Source organism: Scatophagus argus, chromosome 9 (genome assembly GCF_020382885.2).
Source record: "Scatophagus argus isolate fScaArg1 chromosome 9, fScaArg1.pri, whole genome shotgun sequence".
NCBI lineage: Eukaryota > Metazoa > Chordata > Actinopteri > Scatophagidae > Scatophagus > Scatophagus argus.
The window spans coordinates 818888-832736 of record NC_058501.1 but is presented as its reverse complement, the minus strand read 5'-3'; the positions used below and the strand labels follow the sequence as shown (position 1 = coordinate 832736).

Sequence of the window (13849 nt, the reverse complement as noted above, 5' to 3'; positions counted from 1 at the left end):
CTGTAACAATGGTTCAAGAATGGATTGAGGAACTCAACAATGCGTTTGAGATGTTGACTTGGCCTCCAAATTCTCCAGATCTCAATCCAGTCGAGCATCTGTGGGATGTGCTGAAAAATCAAATCCAGTCCATGGAGCCTTCCCCGTTGCATTTTACACAATTTAAAGGATCTGGTACTGATAGCTTAGTACCAGATACTACACCATACCGGGTCAAGGGGGATCTACTCAATATTCATGTAATGCAATAGTCATGTATAATTGTCAGTTGTTGACTATTTTTGATTCTAATTTTATATTTCAACTTAGAATTTTTTTTATCTTGCCATTTTGGAATCATTTTTCATCAGCACAACCTCACAAGTGTGATTTACTGTTGTTTTTTTCATTTTGACATACTGTATTGACACACTGGACCTAAAATCACACAAAACTCTAAAATCCGACTGGGGAAAATGCGCTGAAATGCGCTGAATGAAGTGCGCTCAATGCGCTGGTGTTTACTGCGTCTTCTTGCATAAAATGCGCGCCCCAAACGCGCACCAAACGCGCACCAAACGTGATGGCAATGGTCATGAAAAAAACAGTGCGTATATTTTTTATCATAACTCGGGTTTTACTTGACATATTAACAAAATTTAAAAACTGGTATATAGTTTGAAGTGCCCCCTTTCGACACAAAAAAAAACTGAGATTCAGCGAGGCTGCGTCTTGCAGCTACGTCGTCTTAAAGTGGTCTTGTGATAAGGACGCGCCGGCGCGTCTGTCGACTCCTGAGGGTTAAACTGAGAGCACTTGTCAGTCCACCTGGCAAATATCTTCTCTCTTGCAATAAGATAAATAACTTGCTGCTCTTCAAAGGACCAAAACACTGACTTTTGCAGATTTGTCACTGTGTGGTTTACAGAAACCTGGTTTGATGAGCACATTCCAAACACAACACTACAGCCGTGTTTCCACAGAGCAGTCTGGTTCAGTTCAGTTCAGTTTGTCACTCACTGGAAATGTTATTTTTGCTATTCCATGATCAATAGTTGTGGGTCTTACCTAAAGAATAGACTCCTCTGCGTGTGTGCATCTGAAGTGTGTAATTTAGAGACAGAGAGAGGGCGATAAAGAGAGAGAGAGAGAGAGTAGTAAAATCGTGACTGAATACAAATGGAGCAGAGGAATGTTTGTATGTTGTTGATCTGACAATAATGTAGCCTACAGTAGGCTATAGGCAGTGTTCTCAAGACCTAGAAAAGTCTCCTTGTTTGTTTCCCAGCTGCTGGAAAAGTGAAAGTGCCTACATAATAGTACTGTCTGCAGTGGAAACACAAAACCAATCAATCTAAAAAAAAACAAAATCTAGGTGCATTTATTATGGTTTTTGAGTAGTTTTCTAGTGTAGCATACCGAAAGCTCTTTGGTGGAAATCCATCTGTTTGATTTCCAAATTTGGCAAGCTGATTGTGTAACAAACCTATCAGGAATGTCACAGTAGTAAGCAAATAATGTGCCTCTCACTTAGAGACTGTTTTCATAAACTGTAAACCATTTCATTCACTGGAGGTTTTTCCACTGGTCAGTGTTTACATTCCACTTCAGAACTGAATTGGTGAGGTGTTACAACACGTGACCAGATAACATGGAGCATAAAAGCATCCAGAATCCCTGCTCCTTGTTCCTCCAGCTATGTGTATCCCAGCCATGTATGTAATAAGTATGTGGTGCTGCCAGCCCAAATCTAGCTATTTTTTTTATTCAATTTTCAGTGCAATTTTTTTTATATAGCACCATATTACAACAAAAGCTGTCTCATGACACTTTCCAATTAGAGCAGCTCAAGCGCAAACTATTTAATTTAAATTTTGCTATAGAGAGACCAAATAAACTCTCATGAACTTGCCGACAATGGCGAGGGAAAACTTCCTTTTAGAAGACAGAAACCTGGTACTAACTGGGCAGCCATCTGCCTTGACTGGTTGGGTTGGTGAGAGGATTCAAGGATTCAAGGATTCTTTATTGTCAACTTCACAATATGTGCGGGACATACAGAAAAGTCAAAATGCTGTTTCTCTACTCTCTAACATGTAACAGGTAACAAGTAATAAGAGGTATGCATAAAACCTAAGCACAGCACAGTAACTTAGACAACAGTAAATATAGACAATACAGTAATTATAGACAAACAGAATAATTAGACAAAACAGTATATATAGACGATAGACAATAAAGTAGGTAGTGCAAATAAACATACAGCAGCACAAGATGTGGTGGTAGCAGCAGGTGTCATGGTGCATGTGAACATGTGAGTGTAAACATAACAGAGTTTATGTGCAAAGAGTTTGTATGAGAAGTTGTGTGCAAGAGTCATGTGCAAAGAGTCAGAGCTGCGGAAGCTGAGGTAGTTCCATTTAGTGCATTTATGTGTAGGTGGCTGGATTTGTAATGCAGGAGCGGGGGGCCACGGGAAGAGGGGTAGGTAGTGTGTATGTGTGGAGCTCTTGCTTTCTTCAGTTTGCGTAGAAAGTAGAGGCTTTTTTGGGCTTTCTTGGCCAGCGATGTGGTGTTATCGGTCCAGGAGAGGTCCTCAGAAATGTGCATCCCCAGGAACTTGGTGCTGCTCACCCTCTCCACAGCAGCACCATCGATGGTTAGTGGGGGATGTTGTGGGGAACTTTTCCTGGTTTTCCCCACATTGAGGAAGAGGTTGTTGTCCTTACACCACTGGAGCAGTTGGCTCACCTCCCTTCTGTAGTTGGCCTCGTCGTTGTTGGTAATGAGGCCCACCACAGTCGTGTCATCCGCGAACTTTATGATGTGGTTGGTGCTGTAGGCAGGTGTACAGTCGTGGGTCAGAAGTGTGAAGAGCAGTGGACTCAGAACACATTCCTGTGGCACACCTGTGTTCAGCGTAATGGTCTTCGAGGTGTCGCTGCCGACCTGCACGTTTTCAGTCCCAAGTGACAGAGTTTCTGGATACTGAAATCCAGGAACAGCATTCGTACATGTGTGTTTTGTCTGTCTAAGTGGGTGAGGGCTAGATGGAGGGCAGCGGAAACGGCGTCCTATGTGGATTTGTTTGGTCTGTATGCAAGCTGGAAGGGGTCATGGGAAGGAGGGAGGATGGATTTGATGTTCTGCATGACCAGCCACTCAAAGCACTTCATGATGACTGAAGTCAGTGCTACAGGCTGATAATAATTGTAGCCCAATGGTTGGGGGTTCTTCAGGACAGATATTATTGTGGCAGTCTTGAAACAGATGGGAACCGTCGATTGGCTCAGGGAGATGTTGAATATGTCTGTGAGGACATCCTTGAGCTCCTTCGCACAGTCCTTTAGGACACGGCCATGTACATTATCTGGCCCAGCTGCCTTGCGTGTGGTGGTCCTTGAAAAGGTCTTCATGCTATCTGTGGACAGACACTGCTTGCTCGCCCAGGGGAGGTGTGATCTTCTGTGCTGGTGTGCTGATGTGTGTGTCAAAATGCCCAAAGAAGTCATTTAGGTTATTTAACAGTGAGATGTCATTATAACAAGTCTGGGGAAGGGGTTAATAGTCTGTAAGTGTTTGAATGCACCGCCAGAGAAGAGTGTGTCCCCAGTGTCGCAGAAGTGATCCAATGTTTTTTTGTTGTACTGTTTCTTTGCTTCCCTGATACAAGAGAGTATAGACAAGGTCCAGTGTATTGTTTCCCCTTATTAAAGGTTAACATGTTTGTGCAGTTTTGGTAATACAGCCTTAAGATCTGCGTGGTGAAAGTTCCCAGCAGCAATGAGGAAACCATCCGGGTGTTCTGTGTGTTGTTCATTGATAGCTTGATGCAGTTCATTGAGTGCCTTCTCTCTATCACTGGCGTTCGTGGTGGGGGATGTACAGAGCTGCTATCAGGATAGCTGTCAACTCCCTCAGCAGATAGAAAGGCAGGCACCTAATAAACATGAACTTCGCCAGCGGAGAACAGTTGTTTGTGCACAACAGTAACATTCTGACACCAAGTGTCACTCATGTAAACACACACACTTCCACCTTGAGTCTTGCCTCCGTCTCCAAAGACTCGCTTGGCTTGGTAGCATGTTAGTCCTGCTAGCTGGATAGTGGAGTCCGGGATGTTGTCATTTAGCCATGTCTCTAAAAATTAGAGCACAGTGGTCCCTCATCTCACACTGCACAGATCGTAGAAGTCACATGTGGTCCATTTTATTGTCCAGTGAGCATACATTTGCTGTAATAAGGAATGGTAATGCTGGTCTGTGTGGGCTGGTTGCTACCTTATCCTGGATGCCTTCGTGCTTGCCTTGCTTCTGCTTTCTTTCACACCACTTCCGGCGCCTCCTCCCTGAGTATGGTGTAGTGGGTGAGTCTGATGGTGTGGTGTCAGGCCGCAGAAGTCCTGGGTCCTGAAGTTTCTCTGTGACTTCCTGATCCAAAACGTGATGTTTTGAGTTGTTCCTTATATCCAAAAGATAGCGGTAACTGTATCTTGTAGCCACTACAGACAATGCACTACGAAAACCTGAAGTACTTGAAAACACTAGAAGAAATAATAAAACACTAGAAAAAACAGTAAAAGTCAGAGCGAGAGGGGCCACTGTGTCCATGCGTATCGCCATCATGTCTTGTCATGTCAGAGAGAGAGAAGGAGAAGGAGACTGACTGATTGATTGACTGAGATGAGAGCAACAACAATAATAAGAATTAATAAAAAAAACAATAACAATAATAATAATGATAGTAGTAGTAGTAGTAATAATAATAATGATGATGTAGGGATATGACATGGTAAAAAATGTAGGCGGTGTCAAGCAGGACCACAACAGGAGGTCCAAACATGATCCATGGGAGCCAGTGACATGAGAAAGCACAGTGACTCAGAAGAAGGGAAGAATTAGAAGACGAGAGAGAAGCTCAGTGCATCCAGTCTAAGCCTATTGCAGCATAACTAGGGGCCAGCCTTATGGGTTGGTTTATATACACACTACACCTCCAGTCTAAATGTATCATTCATTTCAATTCAATTCAGTTTTATTTGAAGTGTCAATTCATAACAGAGTTATCTCAAGACACTTTACAGGTGTGTAAACAACACATTCAAAATAAAAGAAGAGAAACAGGTCCCAGGGCAAAACCCCACACTGAGTAAGCATTTGGCGACAGTGGCGAGGAAAAACTTCCTTTTAACAGGCAGAAACCTCGAGCAGAACCAGACTCAGACTCTCTTCTGCTGCGACCGGCTGGGAGGGAGAGGGGGGAGAGGAGAGACAGGGAGATGGAGAGAGAAAGGAGAGGGGGAGATAGAGGGAAAAAGGAGTGGGAGAGAGGAGAGACAGGGAGGATAGAGAGAACAGTGCAGAGCAGGAGCAGCAGGATCAAAGCAGGGCCATGGAGAGGGTTCTGGATCCAGCAGCACTATCAGTACAATAGGCAGGGCCATTGAGGGCTCAGGATCCAGCAGCAGTACCAGGCCTCAGGAGGGTGCGGTAGGAGATTCTGGATCCAGCAACATGTTCCGGAAGTGCCATAGTGTAAAAATGCTGCACTACAAGTAAAACTGCTGCATTTAGGTGTTTCAGATGACAGCAGATCACATGACATTATGGCTCACTTCTATGAATGGATAAATATGACAGGAAAATCATCGCCAGACACAGCTGATACATTTCAGCCAATGCATTCCTCCTCTTTAGTTCTCCATATGTACTGTTTACATGTACACAACTAAAGTCTGCTAAAAAAAACTTGCACAATTTGACACTGCTACTTGCCCTACAAACTACAAACGGAAACCAGGATGCTTCTGGTGCCAAAAATCTGGATCTAATAGTCCCATATATTCCCAGTAGAACACTCATATCACAGAGTGCAGTTTTTTTATGTAGTTTCCAGAATTCATAAAAGTGGGAAGACGAGCCTTTAGCACCCCTGTTGCGGAACCAGTTGCCAATCTGGGTTCGAGGAGCAGACACCACTTACACCTTTAAGACTAGACTTAAAACCTTTCTGTTTAGTAAAGCATATAGTTAGCCTCAAACAAAGTGTGTAGGGCTGGTAGGCATAGTTACAGTCACTTCTTGATATACAGCCACAGGTAGAATAGGTCTGACTAACTCTTAGTCTTTAATCTCTATCATAGCTATGCTGCTAGGGCTCGACAGGGCACACGGTCACCATTTTTGCAGTGCTGCGAGAGACACTCCATAAAAAAGGACCGTACAAAAGAGACAGGCAATGGACCGTACCGAGACAATCTGTACTCTGTTCCAATGGCTCGGTAGCTCCAAAAAATTTGGAAAATTGGTGGAATCGATCCATATGAGCACGTGCAGTGATATTTATCTCGGTTTGCACATTGTATTTTCATTTGTTACCTCATTTGCAGTGTTGTTTATCTGCTTGCACACAGTCTTTTGCTGTTGGCTCCTCTTGTGTTAACTTTCTTCCAACTGTTAGTGGATAAAAATTGTATCCATTTCTTAGACAGTGACTCCACTAGTAGTCAGACAGTGACCTCCTTGGCACCACAGTGGGATTCAAGATTCAAGATTCAAGAGTCTTTATTGTCATTATGCAAGCATAACGAAATTTTGTGCAGATTCTCAGCTTCAAAACACACTTATAAATAGGAAAAATAAAAAATTGCACACCTTAGAAAAAAAATATAAAAATATAAAATACAAAGTACAAAATGCAGAATACAGAGTGAGGTAGATAAAACAAAGTGCACTAGTGCCAGACTATGTGTATGAGTGTTTCACTGTAGGGGGGTTATTGCTTTAACAGCTCTGGGGAAGAAGCTGTCCCTGAGTCTGTTGGTGCTGGTTTTAATGTTCCTGTACCGCTTTCCTGATGGAAGCGGTACAAACAGTTTGTTGCCCGGGTGGGTGGGGTCTGTGGCAATGCGTCTTGCCTTCTTCTGGACTCGGGCAGTGTAAACTGAGTCCAGATCTGGTAGACTGCAGCCCACAATCCCCTGTGCTGTCCTCACCACCCGGGCTAAATCTTTCCTGTCCTGTGCTGTGCAACTGCCATACCACACAGTCACACTGAGACACAGGATGCTTTCGATCGTGGCTCTGTAAAAGTTCACGAGCAGCTGAGTAGACAGTCCAGTCCGTTTCAACTTCCTGAGAAAGAAAAGCCGCTGTTGGGCCTTTTTCACCAGGTGTGAGGTGTTCACTGACCAGGAGAGGTCAGAGGAGATGTGGATGCCCAGGAACTTGATGCTGTCCACCCGCTCAACCGCCTCCCCAAGTATACAGACGGGAGCGTGATCAGTCTTCCTGGATCTCCTGTAGTCTACTATGACCTCCTTGGTTTTGCTGATGTTCAGGATGAGGTTGTTCCTGGAACACCACTGTGTCAAGTTCTGGACCTCATCTCTGTAGTGGGTCTCATCATTGTTAGATATGATATCTGGAGCCTATGCCAACTGACATTGGGCAAGAGGCGGGTACACCCTGGACAGGTTGCCACTCAATTGCAGGGCTGACACACAAAGACAGAGAACCACACACACACACTCGCACCTATGAGCAAAGTGGAGTAGTCAGTTAACCTAATGTGGATGTTTTTGGGATCGTGGAAGGAAGCCGGAGTACCCGGAGAAAACCCACACAGGGAGAACTCCACACAGAAGGGCCCAGATCAGGATTCAAACCTGGGACCCTCTTGCTGTGAGGCAACAGCACTAACCACTGCAGCACCATGGCGCCCCAGAGGAAAACCATGGTGCTGGGACACCTTTATTCGTAGAATCTATGGTTACAATACGTAACCAACCTTTTGATTAAAATAGTTTGATGTATATCTCTAATCTCTATAACTGTTGGCTCAATTGCCATGCTATTTAGCACAGATATTTAAGGTTTGAGAGGGCACATTTCACTGATTTATCATCAGATGACAACTAAAGACACTTGCACTGTGTATTTATTGCTAATTTGAATTTCAGCAAGCCTGCCATAATGCCATAATGTCTCTATTTCTATATTATCAATGGAAACTGATGGATGTTGGTCGCAGCTTTGATGTGGGAAATGTAAGGTGAAGTGGAGGGTCGCAGACACAGTTCCACAAAATGATAAGCACTTCCTTTGAAGCATGACAATACTTTTTTTTTTTTTTTTTGTATACTTTCATGAATGGTAATCAGATTTAATCAGATGTTTTCATTTGTTAATTAACACAATTATTTGCATGCTGTAAGATTCATCTTATTGATTTGTCTGTTATGTGCCCAGGTATTGATGACAGTGTCATCCATGGCAGTGACCTGAAAGTGTTTAAGAAGCGGCGGGACAGCACTCGGGCTCCACACCTTCTCCTCATGTTATTGCCTTCATACCGACTGGAGTCCCATTCACAGTCCTTGTCCCAGCAAAAAAACCATCGATCTAAGAGAGCCCTGGATGCTGCCTATTGCTCTAGGTACTAACCTGGAAACTTTCACTCTCATGACATAGACATTAGGAGAGATTCTCCCTTCTGTGAATTCTCCTTTACACATGCTAACCTGAAATCTTCCTCAGGTGTCAGGAATCCATCTCCACACTGAGTGGAGACACTCATAACTTGAACTGTTAGTTGCTTTTATTCTGTGATGAACTGCCAAATGCCACATTATTTGCACATAAACTTTGATACTGTACAGTGTACAGTGACAGTTATTACTGAATGAACTTTATTCCCAGGTACCATGATTTACCTCAGTCCTTTATCACTATGTAGAAACGTTCAGGACAACTGCTGCTTAAGGTCACTCTACATCGACTTTAAGAAGGATTTGGGCTGGAGGTGGATCCATGAACCTAAGGGCTATGAGGCTAACTTCTGTGCTGGGGCCTGCCCATATTTGTGGAGTGCCGATACCCAGCATTCCAAGGTACTGTATGAGGGACAGGGTCAAAGATCTGTGGGATGTGAGCTTTTAAGGTCAGTAACATAAATGTTTGGTTGTACTTAACTTTATGTCATTTTTTTCATGGTATGGCTCTAATGGTTGTGTTCCAGGTGTTAGGCCTGTATAACACCATCAACCCTGAAGCATCGGCATCACCCTGCTGCGTCTCCCAGGACTTAGAGCCCCTCACTATCCTCTACTACATTGGCAAGACCCCCAAAATAGAGCAGCTTTCCAATATGAAGGTCAAGTCCTGCAAGTGCAGCTAGAACCCCTTACAAGCCAGCACAAACTCTCTCTCTCTCTCTCTCTCTCTTTCTCTCTCTCTCTCTTATACGCACATACACACACACACACACACAGTGGACTTGGGGATAAATACATTCAGACTGCATTCATTATTTTACTCACAGCAGTGTCTCCACTCAGTGTAGTTATAGAGGCGCAAAACAATTCAGTGCTCGCTCAGCGCATATACAACATACACATTCAGTGCTGTCACGATATCAAATCTTGACTTTGATTCCAGTGCTAAGTACCAGTGTTGCATTCACACTGCCTAAAAAAAGCAGTAATTTTTTTCTTTTCATGATGAAACTCAAGTCTGAGCAACGTTGTTCTTACATGGCCAAACAAACTGAACTAAAGGCATCAAAAAGGAAGAATGCCCCCGCATTAACCAATGGCAACTGAAAAACCATTAGGTAGTGTACAAATTTATGTATATGACATGGACAACTTCACCGTATGTGCACCAGATTGCTTTGGATGTTTAAAGGAGTGGGATCCAATTCATAATGTGATGAATTTGTTGAAGGGTGAAGAAGTCAATCAAATCCCTTAAGATGGAGTACTGCTAATGGCCACTATACTATCATTACAGCTTTGTTGACAGATGGACGCACTAAAAAACTGGATAACAGGATAACATGACCAAATAGTTGCTTTGGCGATACTCCTGGTCAAGAGATGACTTTGAAGTCAGAGTTTTACTGGGAAAAGAAAATACTGATTGTTTATAAAATAATCCTTGGCAGTGGTATCAAAGTCATGCCAAAATTTATGGTACTGTGTGTCCACTGCACAGGACACATACTGTATATGCTTCATATAAATACAAACATTCAGTGACAAAGATATGAATTTTGTACAGGTATGCCCTTTGTGTCATTTTGAAGGCCAACATGTATCACCTCACACACTTGCCAGAAGGAGACATGAGAGCAAGACAAACACTGGAAGTATAAGTGATAAGTGTCTACATGTGAAATAAGTCCTGAAAATAACTCAGTCCCACCCCCAACACTTACATACTGCTTCTTTCTCTTCTCTCCACCTCACCCCACTATAGTTTTCATGCTGTGTCACATGCCACACTTCATTTTTGTGTTTGTCTCCGTTTAGCATCCCTTGTGATTTCCTAAATCTTGTCATTAATTTCTTATCTAAGATGTTCATAGTTGTAGTTTTACACCCTGTAAACTTTGACCCAGGTAGAATAGTGGATAATATCAACCTCGCACTGATGATATAGTGTACAATATCAACTCTGTTTCATATGTTACAAATGTTGAAAAATTTTGAAAAATTCATTTTGATTCACAACATGAAAAACCAGCCAGATGATAAAATAAAAAAAAAATCATATATGAGTGCCTTCAAGGATAATTTTGGTCTATTATAACAATAGTCTCAATAGGGGACACATATTCCAGTAGTTGTAGGGACAAAAATCTGATTACACAGTCACATTGTGAGGACCCGCCTTATTCCCGCCTTATTCCTGCCTTATTCCCACCTTACTTATGGGGACAAAATGCAAGCCAAGACAATGTAAATCATTAAATATTAGAGTGAGGACTTGCGTTAAGGTTACATTGAGATTAGGGTTAGGTTAAGGTAGTTAGGATTAGGCAAGTAATGTTTATTGTTATTGTTAGGTGGTGGTTAAACCCCCAGGAAATTAATCTAAGTTTATGTAATCTCCCCAAAGGTGATGGAAACAAGACTCTGTGTGTGTGTGTTGTGTAAAAGAAAGTTTAATAATGAAGGAAAGTTTGATTATATGATTAATGATTATAAATTAATCTTGAAAGTAAGTTTTTGACTTACACATTTCCAGCATATTTTAACGATTAAGACATGTTCTTTATCTCTATCATACAAAGCATCAAACGGAGTTGTTTTTTAAAAGAAAATGCTTGAGATCGCACAAGGAGATCATACCTAAAAGGTGGAGTCAGAGTCAAAAGTTTGATGCATGACATTAGGAGAGAGCGTATGTGAATATCGTGGATAAAGTTGTTGTGTAACTGTTTTAAAGTCAGAGTTAAAGGTATAGAATTCTAACAGTTTTTGAATAGCATATACTAATTTTTCTTTACGTAAAGATTGCAAACCCTAGATTGATCCTTGGAAAGACTGATGAAAGAATTCCTCTTTTACATTAATTAATTTAATTGTGATTATACAACACAAACATTTGTATAGATACTATTATAATTCAATTCAATTATAATTATTATATTGTATTAACCACAGTTTACAGACCCACTTCAACTTTGACCTAATGTACTTACTGTAGTTGTGTGCACAGTCTTCTTGTGCAGTGAGGGAATATTAGTTATATTCCATTTGCACTCAGGTGCTTTCAGATGAAGTGGTGTAAATAATCTGATTAGTGTTAGTTTCATAGTTTCGAAGTTTGACAGCTTGTGTTTCTTGACCCATCTGACTTTGTTGTAGTGATGTCACTGTGTTCCCAGATCTCAGATCTCTACTTTAATATAGACCAATGTATCCCATCCATTCATTCATGATGCATCCACTGTTCAGTCAGGAAACAAGTTAGCAAACGGCCATCAAATAGTTTGGTGTCATGATTAGTCAGCCATTTTGTACAAGTTATCACTGTAAATTATGAATCTGAACAGATCATCTACACCAAGGGGGACAGGAGCTAATCCCAGCTTACATTGAGTAAGAGGTGGGGTATGTCCAGGTTGCTAGACAATTATTCACACTCACATTCACACTACAGGCAATTAAAAGCCACCATTGCACCTGCATGTTTAGGAGGAAATACCCACATAAATGGGAAGAACAAGCAAACACCACTCAGAAAGGCCCCAGCTAGCCAATGCGTTCAAACCCAGAACCTTGAGGTGCAAGTACAGTATTGCTGTAACCAATTAGACACAATTTGTAATAAACCAGAATTATCCCTTCTAAGTCACTAGTGAACAGATTCTTGCTGTTGCATCTAAAATAACTGATAACTAAGTGACAATGTTTCATAAGCTTTGATGTCTTCTCAAGTAGTCAGCAGAGCTTCAGACTGAGCCCGCACTAACTATGATAAGTCTGGGTACAGAGACAGAGAGCATGTCTTTTGGTAAGTGATGATGAGCTATGTTTGGAGAAACTATGTGATGAAAGATGATAGCGGGTGTTAATAAAGAGTAGATGTGATTTCAAAAATCAGCCAAAAGTATTAAAAAAATGTACCCAACCATCAGTAGCCACCTCTATTTTGCTGTAATAGTATTCAGTGTGTCATCTTTCTGCTAATCTAATTTTTTTTCACCTACAAACTTGCAAAAGTTGTCTGTCAGTCATTATCTTTTTGTCTTTTTAATAAAACTAATTGCACTGATGCTGTTTTGATGGAATTTTAAAATATCTAGTTCTCTTAGTCAGAACTCTCCCCTTTATCAAATGAGTACTGATGTAGGTGACCTGACCCCAAGCAGAAAAAAGAGCTAGGCACCAATTTTGTCAGAAAGACAGAGCTGTTAATTTTATATGTATTTGTTGTTTGATGATGATGATGATGATGTTATTGTGACCCTCTATGCTGTATTATAACACAGTATTGTTGTGGTGTTCTAGTGGCAAATAAATTATTTAAGTTTTAATGGAAAACAGTGTTATGTGCATCTTTCAGATGAGGATTTGTTTGACTGCCACACGTATCAGACTATGTTCCTTTGTAATGTGATGTAATGTCTATGATGTTTATTGCATGTCTTTTTCTCACTCTCTCTCTCTTTCATCCTCTCTGTCCTGTCTACCTCTTCTTCCTCCCCTTCACCCAGCCGACTATCAGCAGGATAGTTCTCCCTTGTGAGTCGGGTCCTGCTCAAGGTTTCTTCCTGTTAAAAGGGAGTTTTTACTTGCCACTGTCTGCTTGCTTGGTTGAAAAGGATGAAAAGGCCTGGCTTGCAGTGTCTGTTCCAGGTCATCAAAGGTGTTTGATGTCTTTATGGATCTTGCTTTATGCACTTGAGTACATTCATGCTGAAATAGAAAAGGGCCTTCCCCAAACTGTTGCCACGAAGTTGGAAACATAGCATTGTCCAAAATGTCACGTTATGCTGAAGCATTAAGATTTCCTTTCATTGGAATTAAGAGGCCACCCCAACCCTTGAAAAGCAGCCCCATAAAGAGGTGTGTCTAAAATACTTTTGTCTATATAGTGTTTTTAATCTGACTGCTACAGCGTGTCCTCCTGTCCCCTCTGGAAACTCTTAATTCCTTCTACACTGGTTGAGTTCTGACTGTGGAAAGTCACAAAGACAAATAAGGGGCTCATGTTGCCCTCACATTCTACAGAGTAATGTCAATAAATAAAATATATAACATAAAATAAATGATTTCATAAATATTCACCCCTTTAATGTGACTGACCTAATTCAGATGTCTAACTAATTAGTAGTCTCACAATGAAATGGCGCTCATCTGAGTGCAGTGAATGTGTGTGAATGTGATTGAAGTATAAAAACACCTGTGTCTGGAAGGTCCAGTTCCTAGTTAATCAGCATTTCTGGCTACAATTACCCCATAAAAACAAAAGAATACAGCAAGTAACTCTGACAAATGGTTATTGAACAATCAGAAGATAGACACAAAAAAAATCACTGAAGATCAAGGTCAACTGGAAAAAGGTCTGATGAGACCAAA

At 41.5% G+C, this 13849-nt stretch overlaps 1 protein-coding gene across 1 annotated transcript in view; it reads left to right on the top strand.

Annotated features, from left to right (window-relative positions):
• tgfb2 (transforming growth factor, beta 2) overlaps positions 1 to 12917 on the top strand; it is a 56001-nt gene extending 43084 nt beyond the window's left edge. Inside the window, exons 5-7 of the mRNA XM_046399322.1 lie at positions 8229 to 8415; positions 8716 to 8869; positions 8998 to 12917. Coding sequence (XP_046255278.1) covers positions 8229 to 8415; positions 8716 to 8869; positions 8998 to 9156 — 500 coding nt within the window. The 3' untranslated portion in view covers positions 9157 to 12917. The remainder of the gene's footprint in view (positions 1 to 8228; positions 8416 to 8715; positions 8870 to 8997) is intronic.
• The last annotated feature ends 932 nt before the right edge of the window (positions 12918 to 13849 follow it).